This window comes from Panthera leo, chromosome A2 (genome assembly GCF_018350215.1).
Source record: "Panthera leo isolate Ple1 chromosome A2, P.leo_Ple1_pat1.1, whole genome shotgun sequence".
NCBI lineage: Eukaryota > Metazoa > Chordata > Mammalia > Carnivora > Felidae > Panthera > Panthera leo.
Genome location: NC_056680.1, coordinates 79913831 through 79932975, shown reverse-complemented (window position 1 = coordinate 79932975; position 19145 = coordinate 79913831). Strand labels below are relative to the sequence as shown.

Below are 19145 nucleotides of genomic sequence, written 5' to 3'. Positions count from 1 at the left end.
AGTAGGAAGCTGGACAGCAGAGAGGATTTCTTTAGAGAGGGTTGGAGGTAAACTGCGGGTCCCATCCATGACTGTATCAGGGGAGGAGGGTACCTTCTTCTCTCCTCAAACGTGGGGCATTGGACCTTGAGGAAAGCACTTGGACAGTATACTGTATGGGCTTGGACTAGTGCCTGGAGCTGCCTGGAAGATGGCTGGGGAAGAGGGCTGTGCTTAGAAATAATAACTCTCCTCCCAATCACTGATCCAAGGTGAGTATTTACTATAGAGTAGGCTTGGGCCCATGGACACAAGATCTTAGTTTTTCTAAGATCCTCCCCCAAATGGCTCCCTGGAGAGGTGACAGTAGAAAGAGGTTGTAGTCATTAGCCAGAGGCCCAGTGGCTGAAAATGCACGCAGACATGAGACATGGATTGAAGAAAGGCAGGTGAGAGATTCCCCAGCATTAGTGAGGAGTGGGGAGATTTCCAAAGAGCCCAAAGGTAGACTGATGAGAGAGCCATCTTTGATTTCTTGCTAGGCCAAGAAAGCAGTTGATTCCAGCTTCTAACAATATCTGCCTCTTGCCTCTTCTCCTTCCTGCAGACCCAGCCCTGGAGGGTTCAGAGGCCGAAACTCATGAGGGTGGTGAGGAAGGAGAAGGAGCTGATCACCACCTCCATCCCCCTTGCAGCATACCTAAGCTGGAGGAGGGGAAAAGCTACAGATGAAGCTTGGAGCTTAGATTACAATAGTAAACTGATCATATCTGTGATTGAACTGAGACTGCTTTGGAGACTAAAGTGATTGGATGACTTATTTGGTCTATCAGCAGTCTTGGAACCCACAAAGAGGGCAGAGATAAAGAAGCTGTCAGACTGAATCTGAATGGTCACTGGGGGACACAGAGGTACTTGTTTTCCAAAGCCAGCCTCCAACCCCACCTCCTGCTTGTTCAATCTAATAGTTACACAAACACAGAGAGGAGGGAGACATTACTATGCAAAAGTTCACACAGACAATGACACTGGAACTGGGTCCTTAAGGATGCTGGGAATTACTAGGCAGAGAAAAAATAACCGTGGAAAAGTAGGTTTGAAGTGTGGGAGCATGAAATGCAGTACTGTATGAGGCTGGAGCACAGAGGAGCAGGAGACAAGGATGAGAAGTTAGGCCGGACCTAGATCGGAAAGGGCCTTGAATTAACACGCTAGGGAGCATCCTCTAGGTCCAAACACGAGGCCATCAAAGGTATTGAGGATGGGGGGAGCATCGTCATGGCATTTCTATGAAAGAATGATGCAGGAATTTTTGTCAGTGGCATCCATTTGTATGACCCTTGTCTCTTAACACCTTTGTCACAGGCAGGCCGCTGCCATGAGACTGTCGATTTTTCTTTTGTGATCATGCCACCATTCTTATGCTATTTCACCTCCCATACAGATTACGGCAAATGCCTCTTGCTTCCATAAGGAAGACATTTTAATACTCCCATCCCCTAAGTTCACTCTAGGTCAGCAGTCAATACCTGTGATGGACCAATAGCTAGGACTATGAACATGAAATCAACTGTTACAGTGTGGAAGAGAAGAAAGAGACCAGTGCTTGGGCTGAATTTACCAAATTCTAATGTATAAAAATCAGTCATCTGGAGAAAGGAACATGCACTACAAATGGAATAAAGCTGGAGCAAGATGAAGAAATAGGGTAAGAATCTTTTAACCTATAGTCAGAGAGTGATAGGGAAGAAAATGGGCAGATAATTTAACTAATGGATGTGGAGAAGAAACCTGGTACAAACAGAATCACGCCACTTTATATTTATGACCTGTAAGAGCAAAGCTATGTGGTGACTGAAATCAAGATTAAGTAAGATTCCTATATTTGAATCCTGGCTCTCCCATGGGTGAGAAGGATATTTTGGACACGTTACTCAACACCTCTATGTCCACTTTCCACGTCTGTAAAATGGAGCTAATATAGCACCTGCTCTAACACGTTTATAAAGATAAAATTATATGAGAGGATATATATATATATATATATATATATATATATATATATATATATATATACATGGACATTTTTTCCTTAACTAAATCATTTTGTAATTAAGCATACTTTCTCAATTGCTGTTAGGCTCACTCTTTAATTTAGTTAAGATGTAAACATCTTGGAAACTTTTACTGAACACAGAAAAGATAATATGTAAATAGAGCAAGCAAACAAACATAATCCTCAAAACTTAAAGTCCAAAGTAAAGCAATGTTTACAACATGCCCTGGTTCAACAGGAACATGGAGATATGCTTATGCTTTTTAAGTGTTTGTATTCAGTTTTCATTTCAGAGTAAGTAAATGAGCAATATTTAAATTTTTTTAAATGTCTATTTTTGAGAAAGAGAGAGAGAGAGAGAGAGAGAGAGAGAGAGAGTGTGTAAGCAGTGGAGAGGCAGAGAGAGAGAAAGAGAGAGAGAGAGACAGAATCCAAAGCAGGCTCCAGGCTCTGACCTGTCAGCACAGAGCCTGACACGGGGCTTGAACCCACAAACCATGAGATCATGACCTGAGCTGAAGTCAGATGCTTAACTGACTGAACCATCCAGGCGCCCCAAGGAGCCGTATTTAATGAAGAAATTTCATACAGTTTATATAAAGTTTTTATGTCTAGAACTTCACATCACCCAGCAAAAGCATTTTTTTTCATGCTCAGATGTTTGAGCCAGAAAGCAAAAGCATAGATATGCAGATTATTTAAAATGACAATTCTTAGTTTTAAAAAGAGTTTTCAGAAAGAAACATCAGAGAAAAATTTCTACCTGATAGCCAAGTCAAAGAGCATGATACATATCATTACTACAGTGGTTTTTTTCGTAGGTCACTGGTCAAGTCTCAAATGTGTGAATGGTAAGTTTGGGAGTAGGATGATGGACCACAAAGCAAAACTATAACCCACACAAACTTGTAATATAATCGAACATCACTACTGAAGCAAAACCACATTTCATGCATTTTTATCATGGGTGGGATACAATACAAACGATTAAGAAACTGAATGGCTAATTAGATTAGTATAACAGCTTATAAAACAAGGCAAAAAAATTGCATTTCTACAGTAAAGGCTACTGAGTCGAAGTGATAAATGATCATCATAGGAAAAGGATGTGAATCCCAGGACCTTAGGTCTCCATGTGTTTCCTGGGTTTTCGTGTCTTCTTGCCAATGTTGAACAACGTCAACAGAAATCCTTCTTAATCAAGTGGTAGTGGGATATGACATGGGATATCTTTACAAAGGTTCTTTTCTACATCCACATGAAAGGAATCCATGGACTCTTTGTAAAGGGACCAAAGTTTTAGAGTCTTTGTCAGAAGGAATTTCCATACAGTTTACTGGGTGTTTTCCCATACTGAGCAAGGAGGATGTCTGTTCCTAATGTCAGTCAATTGTGTGGCTTCACCAACTGAAAGTAAAATGCCTAGCGTTTGATCTGTTAAACAAGAAGTTATTGTGTCAGGGGACTTCCTGTGTTGAAGGGTTTCTAAATAGTTTTGAATCTTTTTTCTAGAATTTGAAAAAGGAGGTGTGCATCTTAGATGTTTATATTCTACTTGCTTTTACTCCTGTGATCTCACCTCCTCCCACAGCACAAGATTTTTTTGTGCCAGTGAGTCACATTTAAAAAAATTCTCTAAGCTTTATTTGCATTTTATTTTAATATATTGGAAACTTGAGAGGGTCCAGTCAGGGGTCTAATGGCATTCTTGATAATCACCTAGGCACAAGTTTTTGTTCCACATACCCTGGGCAGGCAAGCCCATGACTTCAATTTCTATTCAAAAGGCTGATAATTGCCAAACTTCCTCTGAGTTCCTGATAGCTTTATCTAAATTCCCAACTTATATTTCTTCTTGCCTGTCCTCAGGGTTATCAAGATCAACATGTCTACAATGTACAGCAGACTGACTATAGTTAATAATACCGTGTTGTATAGTTGAAAGTTGCTAAGAGAATAGATCTTAAAAGTTCTCATTACAAAAAGGAAATTTTGTAACTATGTGAGCTGATGGATGTTAACAAACCTTATTATGATGATCACTTTGCAAAATATGCAAATATTAACTCATTATATTGCACACCTGAAACTGCCATATTATATATCAAATATATCTCAATTAAAAAAGAAGATCAACATTCCATAGTGAATTCAACTTCTGTGAGCCTGCTTCTCCTTCTCTGTTTCTTGTTTCCATGAATGGCACCTCCATCCGCCCAGCTGCCCAAATCTTGTCCTCGACACCTGCTATTCCCTCATCATCTCAATTGGTTCCCAATCTTCTCCATTCTCTCTCCTAAAAATCTCTGAAATCCATCCACATTCTCCCCTAAGTCTGGCCAACATGATCTCCCACTGGACTTCTGTTACAAGCTTCCTACGTGGTCTCCCTACATGTACATTCTCCCATCCATTCCATCCTCCATCCTCAAAAGTATATTTTAAAAAATCAAATAAAAAGGTATATATTTAAAAAAAGCAATTCAGTGACTCCCTAACACATCCAAGATAAAGTTCAAACTCTATAGCAGCTTGCAAGACCTTCAAGGTTTTGTCACTGGCCACGTCTCCAGACTCAACTAATCCAAGTCTCGACTCAAAATATTAGACAACTATTTTGAACATTGTCTAAGACTTTTGCTTTGTGCTCTCACTGCCCAGTTTTTATGTATGAGATTTCTGATTTTAGAAACACTATTCCTCCCACCTGGCCAAATCCAAATTACCTTTTGACCTCTGCTTAGATTCCCTATCTGGAATGCTTTCCTAATTGCTTGAGTCTGGGTTTGGTATTGTATATTGTACTTCCAGGGCACTCTAACTTTCCCAGCAAATCATGGAAATTATGCTGTTTTATATGTGTATGTTGACATATCTAACTACCTCCACTAAGTTGACAACCACATGAAGGGAAAAAACATATCTGCCTTTCTGTGGTTATATTCTCTAGGCTCAGCCAAGGACATGGCACAGTGAGTCCTCAAAGATACTTATTAAATGGATGAGTAAGTGAATGTTTTTGTACCAATGACTCCCCATCCTTAAAAGAGAAGGTAACATAAATAAGAATATTACCTATTCCTTTACCAATGGATTTGGTAAGAATAGCTATCTTTGATTTGATTTATTAATAAGCTTTAGGTCTTAGAGTGGAGGAGAAGAAACAAAAAAGAGCTCAAACCTTAACTGTAGCTCCTGGGAAAAAAAGCCAGTTGCCGGTGTCTACTGGATCAAGACTGTCTTCTAAAATGACTTGTCTGTGAGCTGAGTTGATGATCAGGATGTTATCTAAGGCCCAGCAGGCTTCATACACCTCGCCTACATGCAGACTTTCCTGCTTCCACTGAAACTGGACGTTCTCCCCTTTGGCGTCTTCAGGAAGGTAGAGGATATGGATGATTGTGCTGATGTTGGAAGGGGCTCTGGAACAGATGGTGAGATGGGAATTGGTGCCATACAATAGAGTGCCATATAATAAATGAAACATAAAGTTCAACAGTATCCATTTTTTTTCTTTCTTATAGATCAGTTTTTTAAATTAAGATTGTAGTTTCATTATCTCAACATTATATATATTACAGATTAAATACTCATTATTCCCACAGCCCTTAAATCTTTTGGGATACGCTGATGATTAAGATGTCCATATTAAGTGATGACAGTTTTAACATCAAATGTCTTCAAGGGCTTTACTTTCTTTAAATTTTATTTTGAGTTAGTTAACATACAGTGCAAGGTTGGTTTCAGGAGAGTTCAGAGATTCATCACTCACAGACAGCACCCAGTGCTCATCACAAGTGCTCGGCTGATACCCATCCCCCCCACCCACTGCCCTCCATCAACCCTTAGTTTGTTCTCTATCATGAAGAGTCTCTCGTGGTTTGTTTCTCTTCTCTTCTCTTTTTTCCCCCTCCCTCCCATATGTTCATCTGTTTTGTTTCTTAAATTCCACATACACGTGAAGTCATATGGTATTCGTCTTTCTCTGATTGAATTATTTTGCTTAGCATAATACATTCTAGCATAGCCAAACTATGGAGAGCTTTAATTTAAAAAAATTATTTTTAATTTACATCCAAATTAGTTAGCATATTGTGCAACAATGATTTCAGGAGTAGATTCCCTAATGTCCTCTACCCATTTAGCCCATCCCCCTCCCACAACCCCTCCAGTAACCCTCTGTTTGTTCTCCATATTTAAGAGTCTCTTCTGTTTTGTCCCCTTCCCTGTTTTTATATTATTTTTGCTTCCCTTCCCTTATGTTGGAGAGCTTTACTTTTAACAAAAGGCAGACACTGAGTGCATTCAAGTAAGCCAGTAAGGAATAATGGAAGAGAAAATGGCACACGCTTCTATGGTGCCTACAAAAAAAAGTGTTCCCAGCACAGTGTTTTTCATGTGGTAGACACTAAATGTTCAATAATTCAAATAATCTCACAGTTTATTTTATTTGATACTAAAAAAATGAGAAAAAACAATAAAAGTATTTTCTTAATTTTGATTCTTACCTTGAAATTTTCTATCAGAGACCACTGTATGTTGTTTTATAAGTCTTTGCCTGGTATTGTTTTATTTCTAATAATCATATACATTTTTATTTGTTTTGTCTATATGAATGTGAGATTTTCCATGAAAACTAATTGCTCTATAATTCTTCACAACGTCATCCAGATCAGTCTTTAAAAGCTTGATATAATTTAACATGATTTTTACCATATATCTGTTAGAATCCAGGCCCTTCTGCTATATGATAAAAGTACTTTTATTAAACATTTTATTCTACCAAAGTAGAAACCTGCTATAGTAAAAATGATTGCTTTTAGCTAAGATTAAAAGTGGTACTAAAATGCAAACTAGTGGTACCCTGGGCTTACTGTAAATTAGTTTTGAAAGGACTACAGAAAGGACGTATTTTTCACTTACTATTGAATTACATATATATCCAAAGAATTGTCAGTGTAGGTTATAGATGGTGTACCTTATCTTTGGGGGTAACCAGTTGCCTTTTTTAAAAAAATATTTCATAATGACTATGTTTTTTGCCTCAGAAAGAACTTAAACCAATGAAAATAGTGTATTTTAGTTCTAGGAAGTGATTGAAAACATGTTTACTCTGATCACTAAATGGTACGGAAAATTTGCTTTAATGAGAATGACAGCTTACAGCATGGTCTAAAATTGAAAGTCTTGTTTAGTGAAAAACAGCTGAATGTGATCTTCATATATTGTAATTAAATGTATACATTCATTATTTGTCATATCAAAAATATGTAGCCCTTTTCCAAAAAGAAATATCTCCGACAATTTACCTAAACTATGATATATAACTATTGGGTAGATAAAAAATGGAGGTATTGATACAATTTTCAATATTTATGCTGCCTTGCTTAAAGTCATTTATATAAATAAGTATTCAATATGAATTCATTTTAATAACAACTACTAGAAATTAGAAAGAATAGCAAAATGCTGTTATAATATTGGCACAGCATGTCAGAGCTTGGCTTGTGCAGGTACTTATAGATTATATGTTATCCTGCCACAGAGAGAGACAGTTTCTTAAAATGCCTAAGTTAGAATCACTTATCTCAGTTTCTGGTTGAAGTAGACCTTGGACATATGACAATTTATAAATCTGAAATACTACTGGAAACTTTGGGCAGATTAGTTTAGTTTTAAGCACCAAGAACCTAATATTTACAGTTCCTCCCTAATAAATCAGAATTGTTCTAACATAGAAATATGATAAGGAAACTAGCATGTAAAAAACCTGTACAAGACTGATGGAAAATGTTCTACTTCAGTTGTACTAAGTTAAGAACTAAATCAATCAGGATAACTACTTTATAAAAGTTCAAGGTAGTTTTTTCCTTTAAATATCTTACTAGACCTAAAATTAAGCATCCATTTTGAATGCTGTTTTATGATTCAAGCTCTGCAGAAGTTGTAAGTATCATTTGAGTTTTGCTAACTTAACATTTTTTCAACTCGAGCGAGCTGCTTCTTAAGCATCCTACCTCATTTTCTTATCGAGGGATTTTTTTTTAATGAAAAAAAAATGTAATAAAATGACCACCAGTTACATCACAATTATGTTAATAGAATTTTAGAACTGGCCTTTGGGAAGCTGGAAGGGAAATGACAGAACTAAACATTCAACGCAAAAGCCCCAGTGGCTATTAACTCATTACCATCACAGACTGGGAGAAATTTAGGTGGTAATCTCATATGGTCCTAGGTCTCCAAACCAGCCACTAGCCAAGCCACCTAGAGAGCTGGGTAATGTTACTTTGTGGAGGGTTCCATCATAAATGTTATTCTCCCAAATGTGCTTTAACCAAAAATAGTTTGTTATAGCTTCTACTAACCGTGGGAGATTCTGAATGGAAAATGCCACTTTTAACAATACTTCTTCAAATAGGGCAGATAATAATATGTGCAGGCATGTAATTCAACATAATTAACAACCAGACTACTTTTAACCATGAAGCATAAATTCGATGGTAGAATGAAGGCAAATAGGGAAGTAGAAATCCACCTACATCAGAATTTATGAAACTACTTTAAATGATAACAAACCTAATTTTCTCAAGCTGAATCCAGTCTGCGGTATTATTCTTGGCATATGACACGATGATGCTGGGGTCTGAGTAACTAAAGCGACATGAACCTGAACCTGTAAATAGCAATAACAGTAAGTTTCAAAGTTAAAAAAACAGTGTAATTGCATACCATCCTTCCTGATAAATGTGAGATAACTTTGTAACCATTTAAATATTTATTTAATTGCTTCCCCATTCTTCCAATTATGCTGAAATTTCTTGTGATCGGTTCTGATAAATACTATTTGATAAATAACTTTAGGAATCAGGAAAAAGGCAAACAAATTCTTCAGATTTCTTTACAGATACACAAAATTCTAAACTAAGTTACAAAATAAATACTGAGCTCTATGCCAAAAATATCTAAATATTATAGAATGATTAATAATACCATCGTGGTTCTTGCAAGTTAATATCAATTAATAGTGATTGCATTAAATAGTATATAAGTCATTAAATTGCACGAGGACAAAACACCATTCTTCTTCAGTGTGGGTCTTATTTAAATGATTAGACAGCATATAAGAAACTAAAATCCTGTAAAAATTCAAGTACTAAATGGATGAGAACTGTTAGATATGACTGATACTATTCTACTATAGCCCAACATTAAAGATTTTAAAAGAGAGATGTTATGTCCCATAGTGAACACTTATTTCTCACTATGATTTTCCATATTGGAAATGTGACCAAAGAAAGTTTTTAAAACTCTGACAAGGATTTGTTTCTACACATTCAATGAATTCATATAATAACACATAGCATAGGTTAGAATTTCAAAGATCTTCTCAGAATACCCGAAACAGCCATGAAAACATATGCCAGAAGTTTCTTGTAACTGAATAGCAGGATTTTTTTCATACCATATTAAAAACAAATGAACCAACAGAAAAAGAAATAGTTCAATTTATGTTTCAGTTTTACCCATCTGCTAGAGGAGCCTCAGTTTCAGCAAATGGCATCTGTGGACGGTTTTTACATTTGTAGTTCTCAGGAGTTCCAAGCTTTAATAGACTCATTTATTTTATTTCAGTGGTGTTTAGTACAACATCAGTTAGTCTGCAATCGCCAAAGTTGGCAATGTGCTAAAAGGCCAAACGGCAGTTTTCCCAGATTTGTTCTCACAGCCAAAATGTGGGTGCAAGAAAGGGTATTCAGAGGACAGCTACCCGGCCACCCTAAGCTCAAACAGAAGCCCACCTTATGCGCTTCTCATCACTCCTAAATCTTACCTTTCATAAGCAGCTGCTTAAAGTAAATATCAAGCTGTGGGGCTGGAATTGGAAGCGGCCAGGATTATGTGGGACAAACTTCCATACAAACAAGAATAGGGACTGGCAGAAAATCTGTTTATTTCAAAACAAAGTTCAAATCAGCCTAAAGAATTTAAATGGTATTTATGTGCCTCCTTCATGTTGTATACACCATAAGCTCTTAAGAGCAAATGTGTCAGAGGTGCATCCCTGAAAAAGGAACGGGTAGAACAAATGATAACCAAAAATGTGCCTTACAGGAGGCAATTCCTTGCAATTTGTTTACAAATGAAGAGAGAAGGAAAGCTGGTAAACATCAGAATAAAAACGTGTCCAAATAGGTCTTCTCTCCCCATCTCCTTACACCACCATCTCAATGTGGCGAAATTTAGTTTATGATGTACCCATAAGACACAAAGTCACCTGGCAGGTGAATCACTTTTCCTCAGCCACTTAGTCATTAAATTCTTTCATATCTAAAATATCAATCCTTTTATGAATCCATCTTCTCCTTGCTGTTGTCAATAGACCCTCATTAGCTCTTGCCAGGACTCTGCAGTAGTGATTAGTTAGCCTCCCTGTCTCCAGCCTCACGTGTCCTTACCCAGCCACATTGTTGCCAGTGCTCTTCCTACAAGTAAACTGAATCCGGTTACCTCTCCGCTTATAATCCTTCAGCAGTTCCTCAGTACGGGAACCCACCCCCTGGTGGGAGAAAGATGCACAGTTCCTAGAGACCAAACATGTACCCTGGAGAACAGAACTAGCCCCGGTCACTGGAAAGGGTTCCCATGTGAAAAGATGGTCAAACACGGAAAGGAACTCCAACACGGGGATAGACAACTGGAAACTGGGACTGGGGAATGGGGTATGAGGGGCCAGGCAGAGAAGAGGTGCTGCCCAAGACCAGGGAACTGAAGAGGGAGAGCCTGAGCTGGAAGAAGTATCCCCAAGAGAACCAGTCAGCTCTGGATATCTGCCTCACTCTGAGGCCACCCCCACCAAACTCTCATTCCAAATGGTGCCAGTCTAGGGGCACCTGGGTGGCTCAGTTGGTTAAGTGTCCGACTTCAGCTCAGGTCATGATCTCGTGGGTTCGAGCAACACATCAGGCTCTGCGTTGAAAGCTTGGAGCCTGGAGCCTGCTTTGGATTCTGTGTCTCCCTCTCTGTCCCTCCACTGCTCATGCTTTCTCTCTCTCTCTCTCTCTCTCTCTCTCTCTCTCTCAAAAATAAACAAACACTAAAAAATTTTTTTAAATGGTACCAGTCCAACGAGTAAACAATTTCCCACTCCCACTCTGAGTGTACTTGTTCACCATACATTGGGTACAATTTTTCTTCACAGAAACCCTTCTGAATTACAGCCCCACTGTCACATAGCCTTCAGCCCGCAGAATAAGATTTTCACTGCCCAGACTGACAACGGTTACTTGACTCTGTCTGGGATGAGGGGAAGAAAGAGTTCATCAGTGTCCATGTGCACAGGTGGGTAATACCACCCCCAACCCCCTGCTCCCATCTGCTGTGGTGCCGAGCTATCACATACCTCAAAGCACCTTTTACACAGTGAAGAGACAGTAATAACCAGGCGCCACCTGCAGCAGGTACCTCTTTCTTTCCCCTCTTAAATCAAAGATCTTTAATTGCCAACACTGAAATTTAAAATCGGAAAGCAAAGACAAACTCAAATGTCAAATGCAAAATAACCTCTTCTTACAGATCTATTTTCTCCCCTTCAGATCCCTTCCAATGTAATCCTTCACTCTAATGTAGCAAATCTGCAAGGATTTAAAGAACAGCGGAAAGAGGGAAGATAATTCAGGATCATGGTTATACAAGTATGGTCTGAGAGCCACTGATGGACTTTAGCTGGTTTAAAAACCCAAACATTTTTGGGGTGCCTGAGTGGCTCAGTTGGTTGAGCATCCAACTCTTGATATCAGCTCAGGTCAAGATCTCATGATGAAGGGCGCCTGGGTGGCTCAGTCAGTTAAGCGTCTGACTTTGGCTCACATCACAATCTCACGGTTCATGGGTTCGAGCCCTGCATTGGGCTCTGTGCTGACAACTCAGAGCCTGGAGCCTGCTTCAGAATTTGTGTCTCCCTCTCTCTCTGCCCCTCTCCTGCTCACACTCTTATCTCTAGCTCTCTCAAAAATAAGTAAACATTAAAAAAATTAAAGAAAAAAAATAATCTCACGATGAGATGGAGACCAGGTTGGACTCTGTGCTGACAGCATGGAGCCTACTTCGGATTCTCTCTCTCTGCCCCTCCCCCCAGCTTATGTGCATGCATGCATGTGCTCTCTCAATCTCTCTCTCTCTCCCATAAAAAAAAAAACCAAACCAAATACTTTATTTGGTTCTTGAAAGGCAAATGAGGAGAGTCCATATATTTTCATTTCTGTCCACAGCACGGGTACAAGTAACCTACAGAATGATTAAGCGTTCCTGAAGTTTTGTGTTCAAAAATAAAATTAGTGAAATTTTAGGAATTATGGAGGATCCCAATTCAACAGTCTAAGAAATCTGGCTCTCATGTAGAGCTACACATACAAAGATTACTGAAATACCCACAGTTTCGGGGAGGACAGGATATTTTGTGTTAAAGGCACTTCCATCAATGTTGTTTCCGGTTGGTCTTGGTTGTCAAGTCTTGATTTTAAATTGACAAATAAATTGATAAAGGATAAATATAAACCTACAGTTATTTACGGTAGCTTTCATTTACATTGTTATTGGTTATTTAGCCAACCCCACAGCAGACAGTGATGGATATTTTTCACCAAAAACGTTTCTAGTCTATTATTGTCTTAAATTTTGTCCTATGGCTTAAGAAATATATGCACTGAAATATAAACAGAAGCCATCTTCCCTGCTTTGCTAAAGCAGATAGCTACATTATGCCCTGCAACTGCCTTGCAATAAAACACTTCACTAATGATGTCCTGGATTTGTGCTATTGACTTCGTGCCCAGGCCTTTGTGCTTTTTAAATAACTTGCTTTGTATTATCAAGTTAATATAAAAATACTGGGTAATTTTTTTTTAATTTTTCAGAATTTTCACATAAAATCTTAAGTCTGAGCTCATTCTTATTAGGTTAATAGTGCAATCCATGTAGTGAAAAAAACCAGAAACACAGACAGTAATGCCCTCATCTTTTTGACCACAAATGTGTATGTATCATATTCTCTACCCATCATACCAGTGTCTTCTGCTTTCCTCCTGTTCTGGTGGAGGAAGTGTTTCTATTCTAACCAATGTGATCTTCCTCATATGGCCTACATCCCATCTCCTCTTGCTCCTTGAAATTTCCCCTTTCTTTTTCCTGCATCATTCATCTCTCCCCCTGAGTTTCCTGGGTCATTTCTATCGTCATATAAACATCATCGAAACATACAAAGCACCTCCCATCTTTAAAAAAAAAGACTTTCTTGGGTGCCTGGGTGGCACAGTCGGTTAAGCATCTGACTCTTGTCTTGGCTCAGGTCATGATCTCATGCTTCATGAGCTTGAGCCCCACATTGGGCTCTATGCTGACAGCGCGGAGCCTGCTTGGGATTCTCTGTTTCCCTCTCTTTTTGCCCCCACTTCAAAAATAAACAAACACTTGGGGTGCCTGGGTGGCTCAGTCGGTTAAGCGTCCGACTTCGGCTCATGTTGTGATCTCGTGGTCTGTGAGTTTGAGCCCTGCATCGGGCTCTGTGCTGACAGCTCAGAGCCTGGAGCCTGTTTCAGATTCTGTGTCTCCCTCTCTCTGACCCTCCCCCATTCATGCTCTGTCTCTCTCTGTCTCAAAAATAAATAAATGTTTAAAAAAAATTCTTTTGGGGCGCCTGGGTGGCGCAGTCGGTTAAGCGTCCGACTTCAGCCAGGTCACGATCTCGCGGTCCGTGAGTTCGAGCCCCGCGTCAGGCTCTGGGCTGATGGCTCGGAGCCTGGAGCCTGTTTCAGATTCTGTGTCTCCCTCTCTCTCTGCCCCTCCCCCGTTCATGCTCTGTCTCTCTCTGTCCCAAAAATAAATAAAAAAAAATTCTTTTAAATAAATAAATAAATACTTAAAAAAAACACTTTCTTGATGTCACCCCTCCTTCTGCTCCTTCCCATTCTGTTTTTGTTCCCCTGCACAGCAAAACTCAAAGGGGTTATCCAGTGATGGTCAATAAATCTTCACATCCTATTCTCTTTTGCCACCCAGACAGGTTTCTACTGAAACTACTCTTGGTTAGGTCACTGGTGGATGGATGTTGCCAAATTAACAGATCCCAATTTCAAGTTACTTTACTTCTCAGGAGGATTTGTCACAGTCGATCTCTCCCTTTTTCTTGGATACTTTCTTCCCTTGGGTTCCACCACCTTCTCAATTTTTCTGCTGCATCACTGGCTGCTGCTTCTCAGTCTCCTTCATGTCCCATTTCCTTCCTGACCTCAAACTAGTTTAGTGCTTTTCTCTTCTCTTACCTACACCACCTCCTTTGATGGTCTTTCCCACTTTCAGAGCTTTAAATAACATCTACAACAGATAATACCTAGGATTGTATCTCCCATGAGACTCACGCTTGCAAATCCAAACTGCCGTTTATCATTCCTAATGAACATCCCAAACTTATTAAGTCAAAACCGGAAGTACTGGTGTTCCACCTCCTGAATAGCCACTAGTCTTTTCATTTCAAATGATACCACACCAGATGCTCAAACAAACAAATGAACAAAAAAAACCCTAGGGGTCATCTTTGATTCCTCCTTTTGCCTCACTTCCCACTTCAGCCCATCTGACTGTGCTGGGAGTTCTGCCTCCAAAATACTGTTCAGCTTATGTCCCTCTCTATTGCTACCACCTCAATCAAGTCATGAACATGTCTTGATGGTTTTCTTGCTCCCCTTTTATCCCCTGTGATCCATCATCCACACAGCAGTTAGGGGGTACAGAGTAGTCTTTTGGGGGCACCTGGGTGGGTCAGTCAGTTAAGCGTCCAACTCTTTTTTTTTCTTAATTTTTTTAAACATTTATTTATTTTTGAGAGAGAGACAGAGAGAGAGAGAGAGAGAGAGAGAGAGAGAGAGAGAAAGGGAGGCAGATAGAGGGAAACACAGAATCTGAAGCAGACTCCAGGCTCTGAGCTGTCAGCACAGAGCCCGACACAGGGTTCCAACTTAGGAACTGTGAGATTATGACCTGAGCCAAAGTTGACACTTAATCGACTGAGCCACCCAGGTGCCCTGAGTCCAACTCTTGATTTCAGCTCAAGTCATGATTTCACAGTCATGAGATCCAGACCCATTTCCAGCTCCATGTTGGGTGTGGAGCCTGTTAAGGATTTTCCCTCTATGCCCTTCCCCTGCTCATGTGGGCAATCTCTAACCTCCCCCCCCCCCCGTCTCTCTCTCTCTCAAACAAAACAAAAACAGAGGAGTCTTTTAAAATTTTTTGACATTCTATTCCCTGCTTCAAAACCTCTCAAGGCTTCTCAGCACACTAGGAACGAAAGGATGAGCTCCTCACCATGATACACAAAAATCCTTGGTGATCTGCAGTCTTGTACATCTTAGATCATCCCTCGTACCATGCTGCCTCTCATTTACTACATTCAAGCCATAAAGTGCCCTGGACTTTCTTTCTCTTCCCTGAACACTCCATCCCAGGCCTTCTGTGCTCCTTCACTTTGTCAATTTCCTCACACCCTACTGTCTCCTCGTTCCATTCATATCTTTCCCCACTGGTTCCCTCCTCTCCCTCAGGTACCTGTGCAAATATCACCTCCTCAAAGAAGCCTTCCCTGAGCACTCAATCTGAAGAGGTCTATCCCAATCGCCAACCTCCATTTTATCACTCAGTTTTGTATTATTCATAGTACTACCAGTATTTAAATTTATTGTGTTTATTTAATTATTTACTGGCTCATCGTCCATATCCTGTTAGGATGCAAGTTCCATCAGAGTAGGAACTATGTGCGTCTTGCCCATTACTTATGTCCCTAGTACCCGCAACAGCGCTTGGTACACAGTAGGAGCTCTATAAATTCTGGCTGAATCACAAAGAAGTTTGCCATAATGTTTTTACTTCAAATTCTCCATTTCTTCCTTTTTACTGAGTGGAGTTTCTAGTGAAAAAGGGTACTGTAACAGTAGATGAGACTTAAGGACTTTTGACTTGCCTGAAAGAGTCAAAGTATAAAGAGACTCGACAGCATACTTTAGAATATCTATATTGCATATTTCCTCACCACAGATTAACTGGTACTGCTGTATAGTCAACAGGGTAATAATTCCCACAAATTAATTAGAAAATGCCCTAAGATGACTTAAACGGTTCCATAATCCAGTCTGCTTTCAGAATAAAAATATCAGAGACAAATTACACCAGTAATTATGGCACATTTTTATCCGCCAGATAAAGTAATGTGAAGAACAATGACAGCCAGATGAATGATTTTGCTTATTAGTAAAGTCTTATTATAATGGCCCAGCAAAATTGAAAACGAGCAATTTGCAAAGTCATACAAGGTAGTCATAAGCCACACAGAATATCACCCCCAAGGCACGAGTTCTGATCTCCCCATCAGGAATCATTTTCTACTGTATTAAAAAGTTTCTCAAATGCAATATCTTCTTGATTGTGGCATTATCTTGTCTCTTTAAGTTGATTTGTTTTGTTTCTGTTGAAACAAATTCTGTTGAATATTTGAATAGATTAACACACTGGTCTAAGGGAAAAAAACACTTTTACATTTAGGAAGAAACTTAATACAATTGTAACCTTATAGAAAAATGTTACTTTTCTTTAAAGTTTATTTGTTTATTTAAGTAATCTCTACACCCAATATGGGGCTTGAACTCATGACCCCAAGATCAAGAGTCACATGTTCTTGGGGCGCCTGAGTGGCTCAGTTGATTAAGTGTCTGACTTTGGCTCAGGTCATGATTTTGTGGTCTGTGGGTTCGAGCCCTGCGTCAGGCTCTGTGCTGATAGCTCAGAGCCTGAAGCCTGCCTCTGAATCTGTATCCCTCTCTCTCTCTCTGCCCCTCCCCCACTTTTGCTCTGTTTCTGTCTCTGTCTCTCTCTCAAAAATAAACATTAAAAAAATTTTTTTTTAAAAAGGAGTCACATGTCCTTCTGACTTAACCAGCCAGGCACCCTGAAAAATGTTACTCTTTTTTTCAAAAATTCTTAAATGTTTATTTAATTTTGAGAGAGAGAGAGACAGAGAGAGAGAGAGAGAGAGAGAGAGACCATGAGTGGGGTAAGGGCAGAGAGAGAGGGAGACACAGAATCCAAAGCAGGTTCCAGGATCCATGCTGTCAGCATAGAGCCTGATGTGGGGCTTGAACCCATGAACTGTGAGATCATGACCTGAGCTGAAGTCTGACACTTAACCGACTGAGCCACCCAGGCACCCCGAAAAATGTTACTTTTAATTGTAATGTTATGGATTGAGAAAATCTTTGATGGTAGGTGCAGGTTAACATGTCATACAGGTTTAAACATATCTTATTTAATTTGTCTCACACGAGGGAAGTCCACATGATAGTAAATTCAATGTTAGCATTACTGATAGTTCTATATAATTTTTCTACTTTACCTTTTTTAGAGTGAAATTTCCTCTGATACAAGCTATCTTTCAGAGAGGAAAGCATGCACAGCAGATAGGAGAGGATGGGGGAGGCAAGCTGCCTAGGCTGCAATCTGGGCTTGGACCCTTCTTAGCTGTGTGACCTTAGGCAAATCACTTAGCTTTTCTGTGCCCAGTTTCCACATTTGTAAAACATAAATAATAATAGCAATCTCTTCATAGTACTGTTGTGAACAGTAAGGAGTTAACACATGAACAGGGCCTATAAAACAGTTCTTGGCTCACACTGTTTAAAAGATTTCAGTTATGATTCAATTTTTTTTTGTTTCACTTCACAAATTCATTTATCCTAGAAAAAGGAGCACATTTCTGACCATATTTGTCCACGGGCTAAACATTACATTGAATTGTTCCTTATCAAAGAACTTACAGTGCATTTTTCCTATGGCTTCTTTTATTTTGTGCCATTTCCAGGCTCTTCAGTGGAAATCCTATACATTCAACATGGAAATAAAAACTGAGACCAAAATGAATAAACTACTTGTTTGTTAGCATCACTGGTAAATGCATGAGTGGGGAAGAGAAGAGTCTACCTGATAAGAAATGAAGGTGCTCTGGGAGAAGGATAGCAAGACAAAGCAGTATAAGCAGATACATTTCCTAAGGGCCACAGAATTGCTGGAGTAGAGTTGAAAATTTGGTTTTACAGTTCCTAGCATCCAAACAAAACAGAAACTCTGATCAGGTAGAGTTTTAGTAGCACTCATCAAGAAAATACATTCTAGTAACTCAAGAGAACAATAACGGTTGCTGTGAACAGGTAGGTACCACTATGTGCATGCCTACTTTGCAAATGAGGAAACTGAGGCAAAGAGAAGTTGAGAAGTATACTGGGGGGGGGGGTGGTAAATGAAATTCAGAATTAGATAGACCAGAACCCACACTTTTGGCCACTTCACTGTACTGCATTTGGTGAACAAAAACACACTTAAAAACAAACAAACAAAAAACAGTGCTACATTTTCACCTGGTCACAACAGGTTGGGATGGGCTTCTGTACTGCTACTTCTACTCAGGCTTATGACTTGAAGCCATAATGGCCGGTTTTTGGTGTAGAGAGAAAAGCCTGAAGGACAGAGCCACCTCTAGCCTAAATATCCCTCCAGTCACCAACTCAGCTCTCAGGTTTTATGGTAGGAGCTGAGTGACACTGCATCTAGAAGAAACATGTTTACTTGGGTGTCATTTCTCTGCAGGTTCCCTAAACATTCCTCCTTTCTCTGCCCTGCGGCCAGCCACCCAAGCCTCTGGACCCTCTTCCTACATATTTATTAAATCTATACGTTTCCTTTACCTTCATCACAGCCTCCTTAGATCACCTCTCACCCCCAAGATCAATGTGATAAACTCCTAACTGGGTTTTCAGAACAAACACAAAGATTAACCTTCTCCCAAAGAGTTTCTTTGTCGTTTGCTTTAAAATCTATACAAAGGCATTTTAAAGAGATTTAAAAAAAACTGCATTCCAAAAAAAGCAATATCCTCACATTTCCCAATTTAGACAATTTTAATTATGTGAAAAGCGTGAATCTGATATAATACGGCAACCAGGATTAAATTTAAGATGCCAGGTAATCCACATCTGTATTCTAAGTAACAATTTCTGTAATAACTCGTAAA

General features: G+C 39.4%; 1 protein-coding gene across 1 annotated transcript in view; it reads right to left on the bottom strand.

Moving 5' to 3' along the window:
- The window catches only part of RELN (reelin), a 532400-nt gene that overhangs the window by 220869 nt on the left and 292386 nt on the right, over positions 1–19145 (bottom strand). The window contains exons 9-10 of the mRNA XM_042915885.1: positions 8615–8711; positions 5217–5457 (exon numbers count right to left, since the gene is read on the bottom strand). Coding sequence (XP_042771819.1) covers positions 5217–5457; positions 8615–8711 — 338 coding nt within the window. The remainder of the gene's footprint in view (positions 1–5216; positions 5458–8614; positions 8712–19145) is intronic.